At 37.6% G+C, this 22,901-nt stretch overlaps 1 protein-coding gene across 6 annotated transcripts in view; it reads left to right on the top strand.

Annotated features, from left to right (window-relative positions):
• LOC105663407 (uncharacterized) overlaps positions 1 to 21,501 on the top strand; it is a 32,634-nt gene extending 11,133 nt beyond the window's left edge. Inside the window, exons 2-7 of one of the 6 annotated variants that reach the window (XR_013040726.1) lie at positions 5,472 to 5,819; positions 5,918 to 6,529; positions 6,636 to 6,825; positions 7,811 to 8,802; positions 20,326 to 20,487; positions 20,892 to 21,501. Coding sequence is in view for 5 of the 6 variants with exons in the window: in XM_076540740.1 (XP_076396855.1) it covers positions 6,667 to 6,825; positions 7,811 to 8,802; positions 20,326 to 20,350 (1,176 nt within the window). In the remaining variant the exon portion in view is untranslated. Of the gene's footprint in view, positions 1 to 5,471; positions 5,820 to 5,917; positions 6,530 to 6,635; positions 6,836 to 7,810; positions 8,803 to 20,325 lie in introns of those variants that run through there. The other 5 variants (XM_076540740.1, XM_076540741.1, XM_076540738.1 and 2 more) reach the window with 5 other exon arrangements.
• The last annotated feature ends 1,400 nt before the right edge of the window (positions 21,502 to 22,901 follow it).

Here is a 22,901-nt window from a genome sequence, read left to right as displayed (position 1 = left end):
CATGACCTGCCGTAACATCGGCACCGTATACCACAGCTGACAGCACTCAGAGGTCACTGCACTGACTTCAGTTCACAATACGATCATTTTCACTGTCATTTTTCAGCAAATCTTTTCAGCTACTTTCTTCACGCCGCGGTTCGCGTTTGTAAAGCGAAAATTCACTCACGGTTCCCGAGTCAGTCTATCGAAACAACCCATTTTTTAATAAACGAGAAACATTATCCGCGTTATATCGCGTTTGGTCTCATTTTAATCGGGAAAACGTCACCAATATGTTTAAAAGATTTTAACACGCTTCTGCCCAAACGGTAAAGCGGCACTACTTTTCGCGACCATTCTCGTGCGGAACGCGAAACACAACTGCCGAACAGAATATGCAGGCGTTTTTCTAAAACAGTTGAACGTTCTTGACGCGGCGACGAGCCGTGCTATTGCGAACGTTTCTGGAAAAATACTACACAACTGAATATCTACGACACGATATTACCGATGTATTGTTATGGGTGTAGTATTTTTCCAGAAACGATCGCAATAGCACGGCTCATCGCCGCGTCAAGAACGTTCAACTGTTTTAGAAAAACGCCTGCATATTCTGTTCGGCAGTTGTGTTTCGCGTTCCGCACGAGAATGGTCGCGAAAAGTAGTGCCGCTTTACCGTTTGGGCAGAAGCGTGTTAAAATCTTTTAAACATATTGGTGACGTTTTCCCGATTAAAATGAGACCAAACGCGATATAACGCGGATAATGTTTCTCGTTTATTAAAAAATGGGTTGTTTCGATAGACTGACTCGGGAACCGTGAGTGAATTTTCGCTTTACAAACGCGAACCGCGGCGTGAAGAAAGTAGCTGAAAAGATTTGCTGAAAAATGACAGTGAAAATGATCGTATTGTGAACTGAAGTCAGTGCAGTGACCTCTGAGTGCTGTCAGCTGTGGTATACGGTGCCGATGTTACGGCAGGTCATGATCAGCGGGACGACTCAGGACCCCCAACGCTTTCATTGAAGGATTATTTTCAAACAGGATTATTTTCAAACAATGGGTGAGTGCTATTTTAATAAATTTCCTGTGAATGTAAGGTAGACCGGTTAATACATTTATTAGATATTAAATTGAAACTCTTTTTTTGCGAACTGAATAATTATTTTTCATTAAAATGAGTAAATTCATTGACTAATATTATTGTTAGAAGTAAAATAAAAAATTTTCAATATTTAATTTCACATTCTTCATCGATAACGAATGGCAATATTCAATAAATTTCATTTGCATAACTTGCATTAATTACGCATAATTAATTTCGTTCCTCCCTCATGATGAATGAATAAATAAACAATACTTTTAATTATTCTGTTCGTTATTTAACTGAGTTTCGATGTAAAGACTTCGCGTTGGATGTTTAGACTGTTCCGAGGCAAAGACTCTTGATCGCGTTCGCGTTTAGCCGCTGGACTTCAAGCTGTCGCTCCCGCTTCTCGACGCGCGAAATCCTCGCGCTCTGATTGGTCCGTGTTTTTCCTTAATAATTCAAAAACGAAGCTCCAAACCCCATTTTCGCAAAGGAAAATCTTGTTCAGAATGACGTCCTCTACCACCCCTTTCAGGGAGTAACACTAGTTACGGGACACCCTGTATATTTTAATAAGGAACAGTAACGGAAGGCGATGTGCACAATGTGCACGTCGTAACACGTTTTAATCGACTGTGTGTTTTTTTTCTAACCGTTATTGCCACCGACAACGTCGATGACAACTGCCGATCGTTCGGAATTTCGGTTGGCCTTTTACATATTTTTCATTAAAACGCCATTAAATTATTATTTTTATATCAAAAACGTTAGCTATTAATCAGAATACGACATTAACAATATAATTAAATCATTCGCTTTGACAATTAGTGTCTAATTAGAAATTTATACGAAAATTATATACTTCGACATTATGGTAGTTATCCAGGAAATTGACAGGCCTGCGAGTATAAAACGCCGAGCGAAATCCGCCTGGGTCGCAGAACAGTCTTCGAAGTCGAGCAAGCTAGAAGTCTTGAATAAGTATAACCGGAACAATTTTCGCTGTCAAGAGCCGAAACGATTCTTAGTTCTTGATTGGAAAGCGGGTATACGCCATTTGGATACTCGATCGCTGGGTTGTTCTAGCAGCTAGCGAACAGCAGGCTCCCCATTTGAGCGGTTTGGTCTCTGAAGCCCGTGTCTTTTGGCTGGCAGTTCAGTAATTACGATTTATAATTAGAGTCAATTTTAATTTGCTACCCTGTTAGACCTATGCTGTTCATCTAATACTGGTATCGTTGGGTCGTTCTGGTAGCCAGTGAACAACAGGCTCCCCAATTAAGTGATCTGGTTTTGGGTGTCAGTTTGCTCTGACTAAAAGGGCCATGGACAATTAGTTGTCGAGTCAAATTAGAAAGAGTAACTGTTCCGAGCAAAATTCATTAGCTTCAAACAAATTCTAGAATTTGAATTAATCAAAGAATATTGTTCTGTCACGAGCGTATTTTCCGTAGTCGACTACACCGCGTTAGACGTATAGATTACATTATTAATCTGGCTAATTTTGCAAAAACGTATTTAAATACACTTAGAAAGAGACTCACACTTAGGTAGGATTCGTTGCTGCGGTGGACTATCGACGCGCTAATATTGTTAATTTTGTAAAAGCGTAATTATACAAATTCAGAAATCAAATCACACTTAAGTAGGATTCATTGTAAACTATAAATATATTAATCAAGTTAAATTTCGTCAATGCGCTAGCCACGAAAAGGAATCAAATCATAGACCTTTAGAATATCGAATTTTGTTAATTTTGTGTTCTGGGGTTATGTAAAATAAAACACACTTGTACAGTTAATCAGATTAATAGCTATATTTATAAGTGGAAAAATATACGATGAAAGAACCTATGTTAGAATTCGGTGTATACAAGACGGACGCACGGTTAGAACTAAACTAAAAAGAAACTGCAACGACAGTGCATGTCTGTACCTGAAGTGCTTGCAGGCCCCCAGACCCTAATTAGACGATGACTTCCAAGGATGTAGGGTTTTCTAAAAACGGTTAAAGCATGGTCAAGGCTTTAGCTTCAACATTTTGTAAAATCATAATTAACTTTAAACGAGATTCAGACTTAGGTACGATTTGTCGTAAAGTATTAACCAGTAAATTTTATTTTGTTAGATTCACAATCAGCAATTACGTACTATTTAATTTGTTGAGTTTCTATTATTATTATTAAACAATCAAAATCTATTTAGTTTCTTTTGATCTAGTCGTTCATTATACTTTATACTTTATAGTCGTTCATATACTTTTCATATTTTGTTGTTATTTGTTACTTGTTCTTTGTTAAATTCAACATTCTCATTGTTTTATTGAATAAACCCAATTGTTGAAAGATATTGACCTGTGGATTTTACTCCTTAACCGCACTCTACACGAATCCCACATTCTTTAGATTTAGTTATTTGCGAAAAACGAGTCGTTCAGTAGGTAAAATCCGCTCTTTACCTCACGAGCGCTGTTAACGTCTGATTGTGAGCTTAGTTCCAGAATCGTTACATATCGGGCTCGCAATGACTAATTAGTGAAAACTGACAAGGTAAAATGATAATTAAAGCTAATAATGAATGCTGACAGTAACAGGTGTTAGTGAAGTAAATTGAGAATTTCTGTGTAGTGATTTATTCATTCTAACAGTAAGGATTGATGGATCGTCCCGGTGACCTACCTGAACCTGGCACCCGACTTTCAAAAATTTTATTTCATTCAAATGTATCGTATTCGGCTTCGCTTGTACCTGTTTGTACCACCTTTCTTTTCGTTTTTACCCTAAGGGGTGAAAAGTTACTAGGGGGTGAAAATACCCCAGCACCCCACTTTAACATTTTTTCTTTCTTTCAACGCCATCATAAAAAGGGATGTCTGTAGAGGTTTGTACCACCTTTACTTTCGTTTGTACCCCAAGGGGTGCGTTTGTACCGCCGTTTGAATGTACCCCCAAAGAGGTAATTTCGCCATTTTTTGAGATATTTCAAATCTTCTTGCAGGTGCTGTTTCCTATTCGTTTGTACCCGTTTGTACCACCTTCACCTTCGTTTGTACCTCAAAGGATTCGTTTGTACCGTCTTCTGAAAAAATCCCCTAGTTCTAAGTCCGTCATTTTACATATTGTGACGTCGTGCGACCACGTTTGGTATAGTTGCTTAAGAACTATTTGTCTAAGCTGTATATATGTATGTACTTAATAATAGAAATATATATATATATATATATATATATGTACTTAGTAATAGTAATAATCCTTAGACAAATAGTCCTTAAGCAACTAGACCAAACGTCGTCGCATGACGTCACAATATGTAAAATGACGGGCTTAGAACTAGGGGATTTTTTCAGAAGACGGTACAAACGAATCCTTTGAGGTAGAAACGAAAGTGAAGGTGGTACAAACCTCTACAGACATCTTTTTTTATGATGGCGTTAAAAGAAAGAAAAAATGTACAAAAACGGGTACAAGCGAAGCCGAATACAATATATTTGAAAGAAATAAAATTTTTGAAAGTCGGGTGCCAGGTTCAGGTTCGGGACTTATGAGGTGTCCCGCTGACACAGATGCATTCTCATCCATGTAACTATTTGCGATTCTATGGGTAAGTTACATTTAAATTTGTTAATTATTGAATTTAAATTTTTATTCGTTGAAAGGAAAAGTTATTTAATTTTTTGAAAATGAGAATTTGTTCCTTTTCATTATCATAATATCTAACGAGAATAATTTTCCATATTTTATCTATTATTTCTTTGCGATAACAAATAAACGTATCGAATAAATTCGATTTATTCTGCTTACGTGAGTGAGAACTAATTTCTTTATTTCTTATCTATTACTGAATGATAATTCAACAACAGTTCAGATTTTTTTATTCCCTATGCGGTGTAACTTTCATCTAACAGCTTCCTATTATACCGATGATATACCGACGCAGTATCGATGCGCTTGTTCACGATCACGATGGACCGTCATTTTCGAAGCTGTCGTCCTCGCATCTGAGCGCGCAAAATATTCGCGCTATGATTGGTCCATGCATTTCCTTAATAATTCAAAAACGAAGCTTCAAATCCTATTTTTGCAAAGAAAAAGCTTGTTTAGAATGACATCCTCTACCACCCCTTTCAGGCAATAACATTAGTTACGAGACACTCTGTAGAAATCTAACATACATGTTATGTTGTCGTGTTGGTCCTTCCCTTGTAGCATTACTACAAAAGGAATAAACAAAAGAGGTTAAAAAATATAGCAGTTATTTTGAGCACTAATAGATATATTTAGAATAACATGAAGTAATTATGACACGGAGTAACAGACAACAAAGTTATATATAATAAAACAATAACAAATAACAACGATATGTCTCTACAAAAATGTGAAGTATAACTATTTTTAAAAAAGGCGCGATGCGAATGCTATGATGGTCAGAACGTTTCTGCTGAATTTTCCATCGGCTCTTCGCACGAAGGAAAATAGGCACATGGCCCTAAAGGGCAAACAGGGGCCTACGCGTAAAAACGCTCGAACAAGCCTAGGTCTTCAAGGACCTCCAAAACTTTCTACACGATTTATGGCTTTACTGCCACACATAAAAGATTGGTTTTTATGTGGAAATAGTTATGATATATCGAAAGGAAAGTTATTTAAAGTGCAGAGAAGCGAATATGTACTTTTTATGTGCTACCTAAGTTGAAGTGAGATTCACACTGTACAATGCACAGGATCAATGAATTCGTGTTTACGTATAAGGTAGTACTCTATTTATGATTTTCCAAGTTTTTATTTGCATTGATTAAAAGATAACTACGTGAGTAAGAATATGTTGTCAACAAAGCTTTCCCTTTAAGTCCAGAAACTGACTTGACCGTTTGGCAACAAACCTTTTTTTTACGAGGGGGAAATGTTCCAAAGATTCCTCCTCCAGGGGCACAAGGTTATGCCGGATTCTTATCGGCTAAATCCCCCACGGTGGTTCTTCCCCGGGGCATGAACGCACCCCAGGAACTCTTGAAGAACATGACTGGGGTCTCCGCGCTATTGAATGTCATCCGGGGGGAAGTCTTTTCGACCTGCCGTTTGCCCGCCGGCACTGATAAAGCGGCCTGGAAGGCCGGTGGACTTATGATAGAATCAAGGTATCGCTGGCCTGCTACCTTCATCTCGGAGAGTCTGGTTGTGGCCCACAGCGGCCCTGACTGCTCCCCCCATCTATAAGTCAACAGCGCGGGGTGTTGTCGCTTCTTTAGCTCTTCTACGCGGGTCCGCCCATTCATGGACCCGCTCTGCGGCCTTCTGCAGCATAACTTGCTTGTAGAAGAAGGCTTGTCAACAAACTTAACCTAACCTAATATGACCAGTTTAAGTAATTTATGTAATCTATGTTTTTCAATCTTCCTTTATATATAACTTTTTCATAAAGAGTGACTGTTTGCTGCAACCTTCTGAAGTTGACAGCATATGTATGTACATATTTGTCTCTATCTTCAACGTAAATCAAAAATACAGTTTAGAATTTACTTATAAGATGCAAAATTTTGCAAGGGATTGTCTAATTTTCTGTTACAGAAAGTATCGATGTTACATAAGGATTTATCAAATGATTGTCACGTTTTGGATCATTTTTTCAACCATTCTCACTACATACAGTGAATCGAATACATATCCATGCTTACCAGTGGATGAAGCAGTTTGGAACTGTCCCACAGGAAACAACTCAGGCTTCCTTGTCGAAATCATTGAATATACCAGTATTCATGTAAACATAAGTATAAATACTAAATTATACACTTTCGCAAAATTGTACATTAAGTAGTGAAAAATTTCAATTCTTGAATCGATACAGTAATAAGGAAGAGAAATGGAGGTTCTGTCAGGGTTGAGATTACTTTAACGAAAAAAAGTCTCCAAATTTAACAAGTTCATTTAAACATTCTACAATAGTAGGGTTCGAAATACCAATATCACTGACACGTGGTTTTGGATGCATGTAGAAGTATATTTCCGAAATACTGACAACAAAACAGCTCTATTACTAGATTCTTGGAGTGGGTATTGTATCGCTTGCATTGAAAAAGGTATCCCGATAAATAAAAAAGATAACAATATTTACGATTCCTGTAGCGATTACAGAGTATTTATAGCCATTAGACGTGTATGGATTTTGTTTGTGGAATAAGTTTGTTCATTGTTTTTCGTATACAGGATGTCACAGCTAATGTAGGTCCCGAAAATGGGGGGTAGCTAACGTGATTCTGAACAAGATTTCACTTTGCAAAAGTGGGGTTTGAAGCTTCGTTTTTGTGTTATTTATGGAAAAACACGAACCAATCAGAGCGCAAGGTGGGAACAGCTCAAAGTGAAGTTTTCGTATGATGATTCTCCTTCGCATTGGCCTTGAGTTTCGGAAAGTTCTAGCGCGCTACCAAATAAGAAGGATTTGATAGGCAACAAAGCTGGACTCTCGCTTTGCGGAAATCGCGAACTACGCTTAAATGTGCAGCACCAACATAAAGATAGACACACAGCTTACGTAACAGCTTCCGTATATCAAAGTAGTCGGTATTTCACTATGCAAAGTTTTATTCAAACCAGAATATAACGTATGACAACCTTTCGTTCCAATCCTGACAGAATCCGTGTTTCATCATATATTTCTATAATACTTATAATAACACTATTCAATTCAAATTACTAAGATTAATATTATCCGTTTCAATAAAAAAACATTCTCAATTATTTAGATTAAATGTCAAAATTATCCGCAATGGCCTCCATTTTACTTGTTCAACTTATTCCTGAAGGAGCACATAAAGTCCATGGATATATCGGAATGTGGTCTGCCAATGAACTCGAGCATAAGTGAAATTTCGAGTACATTCAACGGACAGAATATCTATGAGTTACAACTGCATAATTGGAGCGGTGCCATCGTCAGAAACCATTTGAAAGGGTTTCCAAACTTGCAAAGGTTTACGTTATCAAGCAGCAATCTTACAAATTTGAGCACCGACCTATTCGCAGATGTACCATATCTTTTTCTGCTTTATTTGAAACATAATAAAGCCTGTTTACCTGTGGGAATCTTTAATAATACACCAGATCTCCAAATACTTGTCTTGAGTGGTAGCATGATGAATCACCTCGAGCCGGGCATATTTGATCCGCTGACGAAATTGCGCTCGTTAAGCTTGCAGATAAACAATTTCACAGATAAACAATTGAAACCTGGGTTATTTTATAATCTCACGTCTTTGACGAGTCTGGAGATGAGTTCGAGTAATCTAATCACTTTGCCGGAGAACATTTTCGCAAAACTGGAAAGTCTAACATGGTTAACGTTAAGTAATAACAGTTTTATCTCGTTTCCAGAAGGTATACTAAAGCATAATTCTCATCTAATGACCATTGATTTGTCGCATAATACCAGAAAAATATCTCTGCCTCGAAAGTTTTTCGCAAATTTGATACGTATGAAGGCTATACGTTTGAATCACAACGGTTGGAGCACGATACCTGAAGACCTGTTTTGGGGCTTAATATCATTAGATTATATTGATCTAGCAAAAAATTATTTTGAGACGCTACCTAAACGTATTTTTGAAGGATTACAGCAACTGTCTTACCTAAGCCTAAATTCCAATAAATTAATTAGACTACCAAGTAGAATTTTTTCAGATGCGACTAACTTAAGACTCCTGAATTTGTCAGAGAATTGTCTTACTTCGATATCCAGGTAAGTTTATGATCGTACGTTTACTTATCATTTCTAATGCTTATTTCAACTGGTTTTTGGAAGACATATGAATCGGTTAAAAGTACAATATGGAATTTTAACACATTAAATTAGTTAAAGCTAATGTTTTTGATATTATAATTTTGAATTACCAGTAAGATGAAATTCCTTATTGTACGTCGAATGTCTCTTGTGCATGCGTATTGCCGACCTGTATAGTGTTTATAGACTGAGGAGATGTACATGAATGAACAACACAGTGTAGTGGCGAAAGACTTTATTAATAACAAAGGCGCGATGTGTTCACTTTGGAGGTCGAGACGAGAATGTCGACAGAAATACATTTTTTCATGGGAGAGAAAACTCTCTCCTTTTTTGGGAAGTCCCGAGTGGAAAGGGGCGAAGGCCTCTTAGACCCGCCGAGCCAGCGCAAAACTACACTACTCAAAAAAATTAAGGGAACAAAAAAATTCCTTAAATTTTTAGGTCATTTTCAAATTGCTCTACCTCCGTTGAAATTCATCACAGAAGACATCCAGAATAGTCATTTTAAAGCTTCAGGTCTCTAGTTTTCGACCCTTTATCTCAAAAATATTTTGAGCCCATTATCATTAACAAAATATACAAAAAATCGCGATGAAAAAATTTTAGAATTTTTTTTCTTTTTTTTAAGGTTTGTAAAAACATAGAAAAATTTTTTTGATTAATGCCACTTCTAGGTTGCTGTTCCTTGTTCCTTCCCCTATAATTTGCACGTCCATGAAGTTCGTTTCGACGATCGGTCGCAAAGTTATGAGCTACCAAAGCCAAAATGACGCTTTTTCCTTTGATAGTCATTATCTCATGAACCCAATATCGAACAAAAATTGTAAATACGGTTTCAGAAAGCGGAGAATGCACCCTTTAAGATGGCTATATCAGTTTTTGATTAGATGTTTTTTTTTTTATGCTTAATATGTGACGGATCGGCGGGGGGGAAAGCCCGAAGGGGGTTCCCTGGAGTGGGGGCAGTTAGGGAAAACGGCCCTCCACGCACCGATGCTCACACCCACGGACGATTTCTTTAATGGGGCGCCAGTGCTAATGCACTCGTCCGTAGTAATCGTCCTTCCGGCTGCTCTGTCGGAAGCGGGAATCAGAGGGGGTCAGAAAAAAAACTAGTAAAAGACCCGCGAGTTTGTATCCAATAGAAGGTGCTTTTATTCGGGCCTCCAAGTAGGCCACGTAAGCAAAACAGAAAAAATGAATTCGCGTGGGCCCCACGCGTTACAAGCAACGGTCGAGGAAAAGGGGTCGACTCGCCAGTTGCGAGGGAGGCTTTCGCGGCGCGGGGGCTCACGGTACGCGCGAGTACAAAGATCGAAAAATACAAAGAGAACGCTGTGGTATTCGCCCGCGAAGGAACACGCCCTCTTAGGGGTCGTGGACAATAAGGGGACGTTGGTCCTAAATACCAAAATACAGCGTACAAAAAAACTAAATGAGAGGGGACGGTGTCGTATGAACCGTCCGCGGCCTCTAGGGTCCTCGTCACTGGGGCCAGGGGTCCTATCGCCCTCGCCCACGCGCAAATAAATATAGAAAAGAAGGATAAGGAGATGACTCCTACCTTTTTGCGCTGGTGTACTCCAAAAATTCCACACAGGGGCGGCGGCGACACACACTCCACGCAGGCACACAATACAAGAAAAAAAACACAAGGTAGAAAAACGGAACGCACTGCAAAAAGGGAAAAAGAAATCAAAAACACAAACTAAAAACGCGAGACACAACGGAAAGGAAAGGGTTGAAATTGAGGCTCAAGCGGGGATTTTGCGAAAATTTTGACTCGACGTCGCGGCGGCTCGCTGGCTTCTTTTGCTCGAGATCTTCTTCCCCGGTTCGCGGAATTCCCCCACCCCGAGGATTTCGGCGTCGAGGATGGGCCATTCCGTGGTGACGTCTGGTGGCCAGGTCCTGGGGCCCTCTCGAGGTGGCAGTTGGGGGTGGCTTGTCCCCAGGCCTGGCGTTCCCCGGTGGCGGCTGCCGGTCGCTCCCGCGGAGGGTGACGGGGTGGCACCGCGACCGGACAGCCGGGGTCTTTTTTGGTGGACCCATCCCGCGCATCCGTCACTCAGGGAGAGGTTCCTCCGCGACCGGAGACGACGACGGCTCCTTCGGTGGTGGTTGGAGGCAGCAAAAAAAAGGGGGGGAAAAGGGTGGCGTCCGATATAATAAAATAAAAAAAAAAGAAAAACACACACGCTCGCTCATTCATACTTGCCCCAGCGGCGAGGGGGTCCGCTTGGGCGGAGGAGTGGGGCTGGCAATTCGGGAGGATCCTCGTAACGAGGCATAACCAAAAAATAATTTTTAGAAAAAAAAATACGCCGACTTCGAAATGCACTAAAAAGTATAAAATAATTTCTATTTCCTAATGAAGTAATTTCTATTTCATTCAATCATACAATTACGTAACAGATATGAATGAAACCTATTTACTCGTTAGGTATTATATTAAATACATTTCAACCTTTTCGGAGGCGGCGAAAAATTAAAAGATTATTTTGAATATGTTATTTAATTTTTCGCCGCCTCCGAAAAGGTTGAAATGCATTTAATATGCTACCTAACGAGTAAGTAGGTTTCATTCATATCTGTTACGTAATTGTATGATTGAATGAAATTGAAATTACTTCATTAGGAAATAGAAATTATTTTATACTTTTTAGTGCATTTCGAAGTCGGCGTATTTTTTTTCTTAAAATTATTTTATTTCACGCTTTTTAGTGGAATGGGGAGAATTGTATAGGATACTGTGAGACATTTCTTACATAACAATACCAAAGAATAGGATTTTGCAATAACAATAGTTATTATACATGTATACTGATTTTCGGCTGACAAGACGTGTTTGTAGAAATAGTAGAAAATCGGCGACTGCATGTTGACTCATACACCACCAGAGACACGAAGGCGTACGCAGAATTCGATATATTAGTAACAATAGTTTTTCGCTAATAATTCGAAAACTACAGCTTCCCCTTAATTGTGGATAAGGAAAAAGTTGTTCAGAATCGTGCCCCTGATAACATATTAAAAGGACATTAAAATCGTCCAAAGTTGATTTCAAAACTTTTCAACAATTTTTCGCTAATATCTCGAAAACTAAAGCTTTCCGTGAAATTTTTATATGAACAAAATTGTTCAGAATCATGTCCGTGATAAGATATTAAAAGCGCAATAAAATCGAGAAAAGTTTATTTCAAAAGTTGCCGGTTTTTTTGCAATAACAACACTTTGCAATTGAAAAATGAAAAATTTTTTGATAATGGTACCAATGGGGAGTCAGAACCTACCAGATGCAAAAGGTTTCGTTCCGATCGGTGCATCCAGCTAGGCGTAATAGGCGGGCACACATAGAAAATAAAAATAATAATAATAAAAAAAAAAAAAAAAAAAAAAATATACTGATCGAATTGAGTAACCTCCTCCTTTTTCGAAGTCGGTTAAAAAAAGAAGGTAATCAACCAAATGAAAATATGCCTCGTTACAAATATTGATGTAAAAAAACGTCAAAAAACGGCGTTTTTTCCTTAAATTACAAAAGTTACGAGATCTTTGTAAATAAGTATTGTAATGATTATGCCTACGTTTTTTTTTAAGCTCATATTGTCCACAAAATGTGTGCCAAGTTTCAAATGGCTCCGATTCTTTGTTCCCTATGAAAAGATGGATCAAACTTTGAAACTTGAACGAAAAGTGTTAAGGAAACGTCATTATTGCTCCTATCCGCGACTAATCCGTTTGTTGGGTAAAAAAGTTTGTTTCTCTACATTTACCGGTACTATTGCTGAATTTTTAAAGACTGCTTCTGTCTGAGAAGATCGGATTTACGCTTCCTCTTGTGTGTATGAGTTCGTGTGTATATGTGCCGTGTATATGCAGGTATATGAACGTGGGCGCGCACAGATATGCGCCTGCAGCAATGTCTGCGCGGGTGAGTGTAATTTTGTTGTTTGAATAAAAATTCGAGGGCTTGTAAATTTAATATGGAGTATTACCACCACGGTTGTTAATTACATCTTGCAAACGTTCACGCATATTAATGCAACGCCGTATCATGGCTTGGGGAATTTGGTTCCAAATTCGAAGAAGCGCCTTTTCGCGCCTTAGGCATAATCATTACAATACTTATTTACAAAGATATCGTAACTTTTGTAATTTAAGGAAAAAACGCCGTTTTTTGACGTTTTTTTACATCAATATTAAGCATAAAAAAAAAACATCTAATCAAAAACTGATATAGCCATCTTAAAGGGTGCATTCTCCGCTTTCTGAAACCGTATTTACAATTTTTGTTCGATATTGGGTTCATGAGATAATGACTATCAAAGGAAAAAGCGTCATTTTGGCTTTGGTAGCTCATAACTTTGCGACCGATCGTCAAAACGAACTTCATGGACGTGCAAATTATAGGGGAAGGAACAAGGAACAGCAACCTGGAAGTGGCATTAATCAAAAAAATTTTTCTATGTTTTTACAAACCTTAAAAAAAAGAAAAAAAATTCTAAAATTTTTTCATCGCGATTTTTTGTATATTTTGTTAATGATAATGGGCTCAAAATATTCACGTATCTTCATTCATTTTAACGAGAGTTAACACTAGTAAAACAGATTCGTAGAGATCAGTTGAAATATGCGCATATGGTTCAGTCAGGAAACTTCTAATTCTCGAGTAATGGAGGCAGTTACATCATTTCAGGTAAAAGAATTACTGCACAACTCTGCACCAATTAGCTGCATACATTTCAAATGTATGAGATTTGTAAAGAATGAGATTGTCTGCATCCGATGACTATCGCACGGCCGCGTTCTAGAAACTTTATATGGAATGACATTTATTGCATTTCGATCGTATGTAAAAATAGGTCTAAATATGTATAATAGTTTAACAGTATTTTGAATATACAATCAGTTATACCGCATATATTATACTAGGTATACGCAGCTTAGAAACAACCACAGGTACAATAGCGTAAATATACAAACTGTGACAAAAATATAGTTTTGAGAAATTCGTACATCTCAAGAAAGGAAGATTTCCTGACGGATCGATATATGCTAGATCAGGGGTCGGCAACCTGCGGCTCGCGAGCCACATGCGCCTCTTTGGATGTGAAGCTGCGGCTCTTTAGTTCAATTCGCAAATATTATTTATTTTATCAAAAAAAAAAATATTTAAAAATCGTTCTGAATCGATTAACGAAGATTAAGCACCGATTTTATCTCTCAACCACTTGTACTCGCTTTTCACCCCACCCCTCCCCCGTGACACGCGTTGTCGCTGTCGTCAACTGTTAGTGTTGTAAGTAAATGTTTAATTGTTTTAATTTTTTACTTAAATAATAAGTAATTATCTAATAATGCCATATATATATTATCTAATTTGTTGTCAAAAACACTACTTATATATGAATAGATATTTTTTCTTATGAATAGATAGATTAGTTTTTTTTTATCAAAAAACTTTATTTATGCGAGTACTATTTATTGTTGGCAAGAAAAAATTTTGTAGCTCTTTAAAAACTTTGAAATTTTGTAAATTGTTGTCCGACTCAAAAGGTTGCCGACCCCTGTGCTAGATGATAACCTATTTGAAGCACACACAGAAGGCTAATCAAGGTACAGAAATGTTCCGCTTACAATGAATACTCACAATCGGTTCATCAAAAACAAAATATTAAACGAAACAATGCAAAATGAAGTCATCTTATTACATAATAAATAGGTATAGGGAAACATGTAACTGAGAATATAGACGAATATGAGAAGTTTTTTTTTAATTTTAAATTACTTTTACATTAATTTACAGTCGTATACAATACATATATATGTTATTTCATTTTTAATTCGTTAAATAGTTTTAGTATATTCTACTACAGTAATTATTCGAAATACGCAAATCTTTTGGGTTTGAACATTTACGTGTATCTACTAGCCTCACTTAATTGATGATTTACCGATCGCAGAAAAGAACAGCCAGTAAAGCTTACATACGACCGTAAACAAACAGTAACATATCAGTGAGTCAATTCTTCTTCTTCTTCTTCATAAATGTTTAACCATTGTGTGGTCATTGGCGACGGTTGTCTGTTTGGGTGCTATATTTTGTTGTACATGTTGGTTTCTCTCAGGAAGTTTATAGTGTTTCTTATGCGGTCTTTGGTTGTGAGGGCTGTATCCGGCTTTAATTTATATTTTTGTCTTTGAGGTTCGGTTTTTCTGCATTGGTATAGAATATGGTCTACTATGAGAATTTCGGTGAGGCAGTATTTGCAATAGAGTTGATCAGCTTTTTTTATTAGGTGTTCATGCATTATCCTGGTATAACCTGACCTTAGTCGAGACATTATACATTTTTCTTTCCTGTTTAAATTGCAGGTTACGATTTGTTGGTAGAAATCTCGAATTATGTTGTGTTTATTTGTTGTGGTCCGGATTTTATTCCAGTCTTTTTTTATAATTTTTTTTATGTGGTTTGTAAGGTCTTGGAATCGGACATGGAATCGGAAAGGTTGTTTCGGTTGATGGTAGGGTTGCTGCTTCTTTTACTGCTGCATCAGCTTCTTCGTTTTCCGTTATCCCTTGGTGTGAGGGAATTCAAATGATATTTATGTCAGTGTTGCAATTTTTGTATAATTCTGTGTATGCTTCCTGTATTTTCGTTATGATCTCATGAGTATTGCTGCTGTTTGGGGTATCTAGGGCTTTTATTACACTAATCGAGTCTAAAAAAATGGCAACGTTTTTAAGATTATTGGTGCTGGTGTATTTCAAGGCTTCAAATATTGCGTATGCCTCGGCGGTAAAAATTTATGCTGTTTTGGGGAGACTTTGTTTTATTGTTGCATTTTCGTTGACAGTGCTGTATCCTGTTCCTGAATCGGATTTGGAACTGTCGGTGCAAATTTGATTACAGTGAGAGAAATTGTTTTTTATATCAAAGAATTTGGTTTTGTGTGTCGATCGGTCTATTTGTGTTTTTGGTAGATCCACTAGGTTCAGGTTAGTAGATGGTGTCTTGATAATTCAGGGAGGTATTTTACTTTGTTTACGTTCGATGGTAGGAGTCCATTCAATAGGGAATTTCAAAATTTTATTTAGTCTAATGCGGAAAGGTGATGGGAGCTTTGGTTTTTTGGAGTATAATTCGCTGAATCTGTCGGAAAAGATATAACTAAAGGTCGGGTTGTTCGGTGTAGTGGAGATTTTTGTGGCATATTTAAGTGTTAGGTATTTCCTTCTTTGTTCCAGAGTCATTTCATTGGCCTGGAATAAGATGCTAGTTATTGGGCAACTGTGGTATAAGCCTGTAGATATTCTCAGTGCCGTATGATGAACTTGATCAATTATTTTTAGAGTTCCATTTTTTGCTGAATTATAGATGGTTGAGCCGTAATTTTTGCTCGTATTAATGCTCGGTATATTTGTAATAGTATTTCTTGGTCGGTTCCCCAACTACTATTGGCTAGTACTTTAATTATGCTTAGCCTTTTCATGCAAGAGTCTCTTCTGTGTCGCTTATGTCTCTTATGTGGGACCCATGCCAATTTTTTGACCAGGATGAGCCCTAGAATTCTAATATGATCTACAAATTTTAGATCAGTTTCCCCTATAGGTAGCTTTAGTTGAGTCTGATATTTTGATTTTTTGATAAAGAAGATGCATTGTGTTTTGTCGGGGGGGGGAAGAGAATTTGAGGCTTGATTTGTTAGACCATTTGTGAAGATGGTTTATGGATGTTTGTAGAAGGTTGTATATTGTACTTAAGTTTTTACCATGGCAGATTATTATAAGGTCGTCAGCGTAAAGATAAAATTTTATTGGAGCTTTTAGATTTTTTATAATGTCATTGATCCCAATTAAAAAGGGAGTAACACTTATGACGGATCCTTCAGGAACTGCGTTCTGTATTTTTGTGGAATTCGATGTTGTTCCATTTGTTCTGACTTGGATTGATCTATCTGTGAGAAAATTCACTATAAAGGCTAGCATGTACCCGTTGATATTTATTTTGGACAGAGTTTTAACTATTTTAGGTTTCCAGATCATGTGATATGCTTTCTCGCCGTCAAGACATATAGCTACAAGATGTTCGCTTCTCTGGAAAGTATCGCATATGTCTGCTTCTACATGTATGTTGGTTAAAGCGTCTATTGTGAAACGATACTGCCGAAAACGATATCGAGTTGGGTTAGTATATTATTTGTTTCTAGGTACCATCGGAGTCTTCTATTAATAATTTTTTCTAATAATTTGCACATAGTATTTGTGAGGGCAATTGGCTTTTCTCCAGTTAACAGGGAAGATTTTATGAGTCCAGATACAGTTGAAGATTTTCAGTAGGTGGTCTATTCCGGGTTTCGGGAGGAATTTTAGTAGTTTATTTTGGATATTGTCTGGTCCGGGAGCAGAGTTTTTTGTAGTTGAGAGGGAACTGATTATTTCATTTAAAGGTATTGGAGCATTTAATGTAGGGTTCATATTGTTATCATCAGTATGGAGTAAGATTTCTTCTAGAAGCTTGTCGTGATCTGAGTTGTCGGCTATAAAAGATAGATTATAATTGTCGTTACTCGAATTTAGTTTGAATTGTTCCGCTAGGACATTTACAATGTTACTGGGGTGCGTTACATAGTTATTTACCCAGGTTTCAAGAAACTGCATCCCCTGTTTTGCGCGACCTCCGTTCATGCGATTGATTTTTTCCCATACTTTTTTAGTGGGAGTTTGCACGGTTATGCTCGAGACATAGGTTTTCCATACTTCCTTCTTACTTTCTTTGCTGATTCTACGGAATTTAGCTCTTAATTTTTTAAATTCAATTAAATTCTCATTGGTGGGGTGCTATTTTGCTCGGTTAAATGCGTGATGTCTTTCTAATAGAGCAGTATTGCACTTTTTATTCCACCAGAGGACGGTTTGCTTTCTTATTTCCCTGGTTTAGGGAGTTTCAGATTCTTACATTGCTGCTGATTTGATCATTTCTGTGAATTCATTTATTGCTTCATTAATTTTGGTTGGGTCTATTTCATAGTTATCTTCCCTTCCAATAAGCGGGTGTGATATGATTGTTTGGTATGACGCCCAGTTGATTTTGTTGGTGTTCCATTCAAGTCGGTGGGAACTTTACGGAGGAGGGTATCATTTTCCAACGTTATTTTGATGGGGAAATGGTCACTGTCATGTAGGTAATTTAGGGTTTCCCAGTTAATATGTTGTGCTAGTTTTGTACTACATATTATAAGGTCTATTACGCTTGTTGGTCCATTGTTAATGTTAAAGTGATTTGGAGCTCTTGTATTCAAGAGAATTAAATTAGAGTTTCTTAACAGCTTCTCGATCTTTTTCTCTTTGCTATCCAGTTTGGATGATGCCCATAGAGCGTGGTGACTATTGAAGTCACCGGCTAGAATTCGTGGTGATGGGATTTGTTTAATTAGATCTTCGAGTTCATCAAATTCGAAGGGGTGGCTGTTGGGGATGTCTAATACTGCAGATGTGTATTTTATGTGGTAAAGATACTGAAATTGTTACTGCTTCTATGTTGGTTGTTAAAGGGATTTCAGTCAAATAGTATTTGTCTGATATTGCGATGGCTACCCTGCCACTTGCGTGGCTTTCGTTTACTCTGTTTTTTACAAAGATATTATGGTGTTTTATGACGGAGCAGTGGTTCTTTTTAAAATTGGTTTCCTGTAAGCATACTATGTCAGAGTTGTGTCGTTTCAGTATGATTTAGAGTTGTTCAAGGTGCGCGTAATATCCATTGATGCTTCACTGTAAGATTGTCTTCATATTTATTTTGGACGTTTAGGATGATTGTGATGTGTCAGATTCAGCATCAGATGCCTAATTAGTCGAGTGTTCGTCCGGTAATTGAAGGGAGAGTTCTTTACAGAGTCTGTGTATTCGATTTTTTGTGCTTCGATAACTTAGGAGGGGGTAGATATTTTAGCATTTGTATTAAGGCCGGTCTGTTTTCTGTATAGTCTTTGGATATTTCGAGTCGGTGGTTTAATCCGAAAGCATTTTCTAGGAAGCTTTTTAGCTGAATATAGTTTAGAATATATTTTTCTTTATGGAGCTCAATTTTTTGGTTTACTAGTTTGAGCATTTCTTCTGTTTGTTCATGATCTATTGGTGACTTAGGCCGTAAACACTACATTCCTGCCATACATTCAAAGTACGACCGACCGCATAGGCAGAATCCTCAGGAAACACAACATTAGGACTGTTTTCACAACTCATACCAAAATAGGACAACTCCTCACCTCCCCCAAGGACCCGCAGCCGCAGCTGTCTACACCAGGGGTGTACAAAATCCCATGCTCATGCGGCCAAGTATACATCGGCGAAACTGGGAGGAGCGTGAACACCAGACTCAAGGAACATGAGCGTTGCGCCAGGTTGGACTACATTCAATCAGCCGTGGCGGAACACCAGATTACCACTGGGCACAAAATCCTGTTTGAAAAAACCGAAGTATTGGCAAAAACATCAGCCTATCTTCCCCGAAAGCACAGGGAAGCAATAGAAATACGGAAACACCCGAACAACATCAACCGGGATACAGGATATCACATTAACCCAATTTGGCACATGCTCTTCCCAGTTTTTAATTGTGTGCACAATCAAAAAGTCCCACTTTCTGATTGGACGCAAGCAACCAACCGGAACAGTCAACGATCCGGAACGTGAGCATCGCACCGCAATATAAGGTGCGACATAACACCTGTCGCACCAGTATCAGTGTAACCCCTGATGAAGCTAGCTGCAATGCTGGCGAAACGTTGGGAACTCGCTTCCTTTAGGACACGGCTTACACCCGAAAGCCTCAACAGTAATACCTGTATGACGCCGGGCCGTGAAAGCCTCAAGTCTCTTTTGAGTCTGGGATTATTTTTACATTTTTTGGATTGACGTATACTTGTCTTTTGAAACTTAATATATGTGAATACTCTGGGTCGGTCAGTCCTGCTTTTAGATGGGATATTTTTGAATAAAGTCGAACATTGCTTTGTTTGAATATATTTTCTATTGTTGAGTTGGATATGATGGGAGAGACGTTGGATGAAATTATTCGCTGGGCTGAAGTCAGCATGGGTCTCATTTCAATTGTTTTGTTATTTATGGTTATTGATTTGTGGTTTGAAGTTAGGAGAGTCACCGTTTCTTTTTTGTCTAAATAGATGCATATTCTGCTGTTTGATATTCTCCATAAGAATTTTATTGATTTCGGACCTATTATTTTTCTTATTGCACAGGCATATTCTTTAATACATATGCCGTCTATTGCTTTGAGGATAATAGCTTGATCTTTAGTAGGAATGGATTCGTATTTTGCAGCGTGAGCGTAGGATCTGTCTGGGATTGAATTATTTTGGATTGGCTTTTTCTCTATTAGAGTTATGGATGAGGAGCCTCTGTACTCAGAAGCCTCATTAAATTGTCGGTAATCTGTTGATGATTTCATTTTAGTTGGTTGTATTCCGTATCCGAGTGATACGGAACCGATTATTGTGAAGGCACTAACACCAGTGCACTGTGGCACTTTCACTAACACCCATGCACTGTATATGAGGCACACGCGACCGTACTGTTGTTACACATCTTCACGATTGAGCGGTTGACGCGAAACTGGTGAGACAATTGTATTGCAAGAATAAAACCTTTTTGTGTCTTTTTTTTTATGAAACTGTCATCAATATACGTGTCATTTTCATAATTAATATAAGACCAAACACAACGTAATTCGGAACATGTTTATTTGTAATTTCAAATGTTACGCTTACATGGAGAACTTTACTTTGTTGTATGCTAGCCTATGCAAATACATATATACAGGGTGTCCTAGTTTTTTCTAGGCAAACTTTGCAAACGTGTTTTACACGCAAAAATGAGACAAAAATGTTAAATGAACATATGCTTTTAAATGTTTTCTTAAGGAATTACAACTAATATGTAATACAAAATTATAATGAACCAGCATTTCGTCGACACAGCGTACGAAGGTATTATAAATACCTCTATTTCTCTTTATGCAGGGTGTCCCGTAACTAATGTTACTCCTTGAAAGGGGTGGTAGAGGACGTCATTCTGAATAAGATTTTCCTTTGCAAAAATGGGGTTTGAAGCTTCGTTTTTGAATTATTAAGCAAAAACATGGACCAATCAGAGCGCGAGGATTTTGCGCGCTCAGAAGCGAGAGCGACAGTTTCGAAAATGACAGTCGATCGTGATCGTGAACAAGCGTATCGATACCACGTCGGTATAACGCCGGTATATCGTCGGTATAACAGGAAGCTATTAGGTAAAAGTTAAATCGAATAATGAATTAAGAAGTTAAGAATAATATTAAATTCTTTGTAATTCATGAATGAGAGATAAACCAATTAGTTGTTGTTTACCCAGACCAAGTATATTGTATTTATTTTACGCCTTCGAAAAGGAAAAAGAATAAATTCAAAAAAATTAATTTTTCGACTCTTCGAATGAAGCAAACGAATAAATTCACGTTTCAAAACGAATGAGTACCTTCACTATGAAATGGGATAAAACTGGAATGGAATATCTAATGCAGTACCTCATTGAAATGAAATAAATCAATTGCTGCGTACATTTAATTTTAAAAATACAAAAACATCTTAAATAAAACTTACCCATTGATTCATGAAAAAACTAGCTTCGATAAAAAATATTTATGTCACCGGGTAGATCCACCGATCAGAGTATCAACAGCTGATGTCCTGGCAGGGTCAATAAACTCTCAATTTATTTCACTGTCTCTTATTCATAGATACATGTATGTATGTTTGACGATACGCTATATTCCCTTTATAAAGTATCCGACTTGAGAAATCGAAGTTTAATTACATATTTTATTAGAAGACATTGTTACACTGGCCACGGATTCCGGTTTCGTTCTCGATCGCGAGGCATATGTCGCGAACGGTTGCCATGCAACGATGATCTGTTGAACGACTGCGGCGTCGATCGACAGTCGTCGTTTATTGTCGAAAGAAACGTGTCGAAATAAAATGTATCATTGTTGCTAACCGAAAATTCTGTTTTCTTGCTTTCAAGATAATATAGTGTAAATTATTTATGAATATTTGTTCACGTGTTTTCATTCGTCCTATTTACGTGTCGGACTAACACTAAAAATTAGTGAAAATTAGTCAAAAGTGAGAGAGAAAAGTGATAATAAAAACTAATCATGAAGGATAACAGTGAAGTTACTTGAGCGTTTTTTGAGAGTTTCTGTATGGTGATTTATTTATGCTATAAGTAAGAATCGGTGGATTGACCCGGTGATAGAGATACATTTTCATCGTGATTATTTGCGGTTCAATGGGTGAGTTATATTTAAATTTGTTAATTATTCAATTCAAATTTTGATTTGTTGAATAGAAAAGTTATTTATTGTCACGAGGTAGGTTAGGTGAAATGATGAATACTCGCAACACTGTGTTTGCAAGAGGTAAGGTGTTTAATGTGAACTATGGAAACTATGTGTGATGTTACAGAAATGCTATTGAATACAATGTTACAGAATCAGTATAGAATGTTCGATGATGCAGAATCGGAGGCTCGACTGTTAATATGTGTTTTGACGCCTTTCCGCAGTATATATAAACTTTTCGGAGAAGGCGTAACTCCTTACACAGTTGAGGGTGGAGTTATTTTTCTTGCAGAGTCCTCTCATTTTCGGCGGGGGAAAAAGTATTATAAATTAAAGTTTGTCAACCGAAACTGTCCTTCCGGCCCGTGTTGACCATGTGGCCTAATGAACCGTAACGGGACATGGCTGGCAGCGTTTATGGTAGGGTAGTCTATTGAGCTACGCACGTCCAAAAAACATAAAATAATTTCGCCGACTTACAGACTTTAGGGTAGGCTTAACTGCCTACACCTAAACATCTGTAAACGGTCAATGCTAATTTCTACCAACGCTGCGAACCATGTGCCGCTACATCACCCCCTTGCCAGTGATAACGCTATACAATATTTACATGGTCTATATACATACATACATATTTACATACATGAGAATA

This window comes from Megachile rotundata, chromosome 15, assembly GCF_050947335.1.
Source record: "Megachile rotundata isolate GNS110a chromosome 15, iyMegRotu1, whole genome shotgun sequence".
NCBI classification, from domain to species: Eukaryota; Metazoa; Arthropoda; class Insecta; order Hymenoptera; family Megachilidae; genus Megachile; species Megachile rotundata.
The sequence above is the reverse complement of the archived record's forward strand: the minus strand, read 5'-3'. Positions and strand labels throughout refer to the sequence as shown.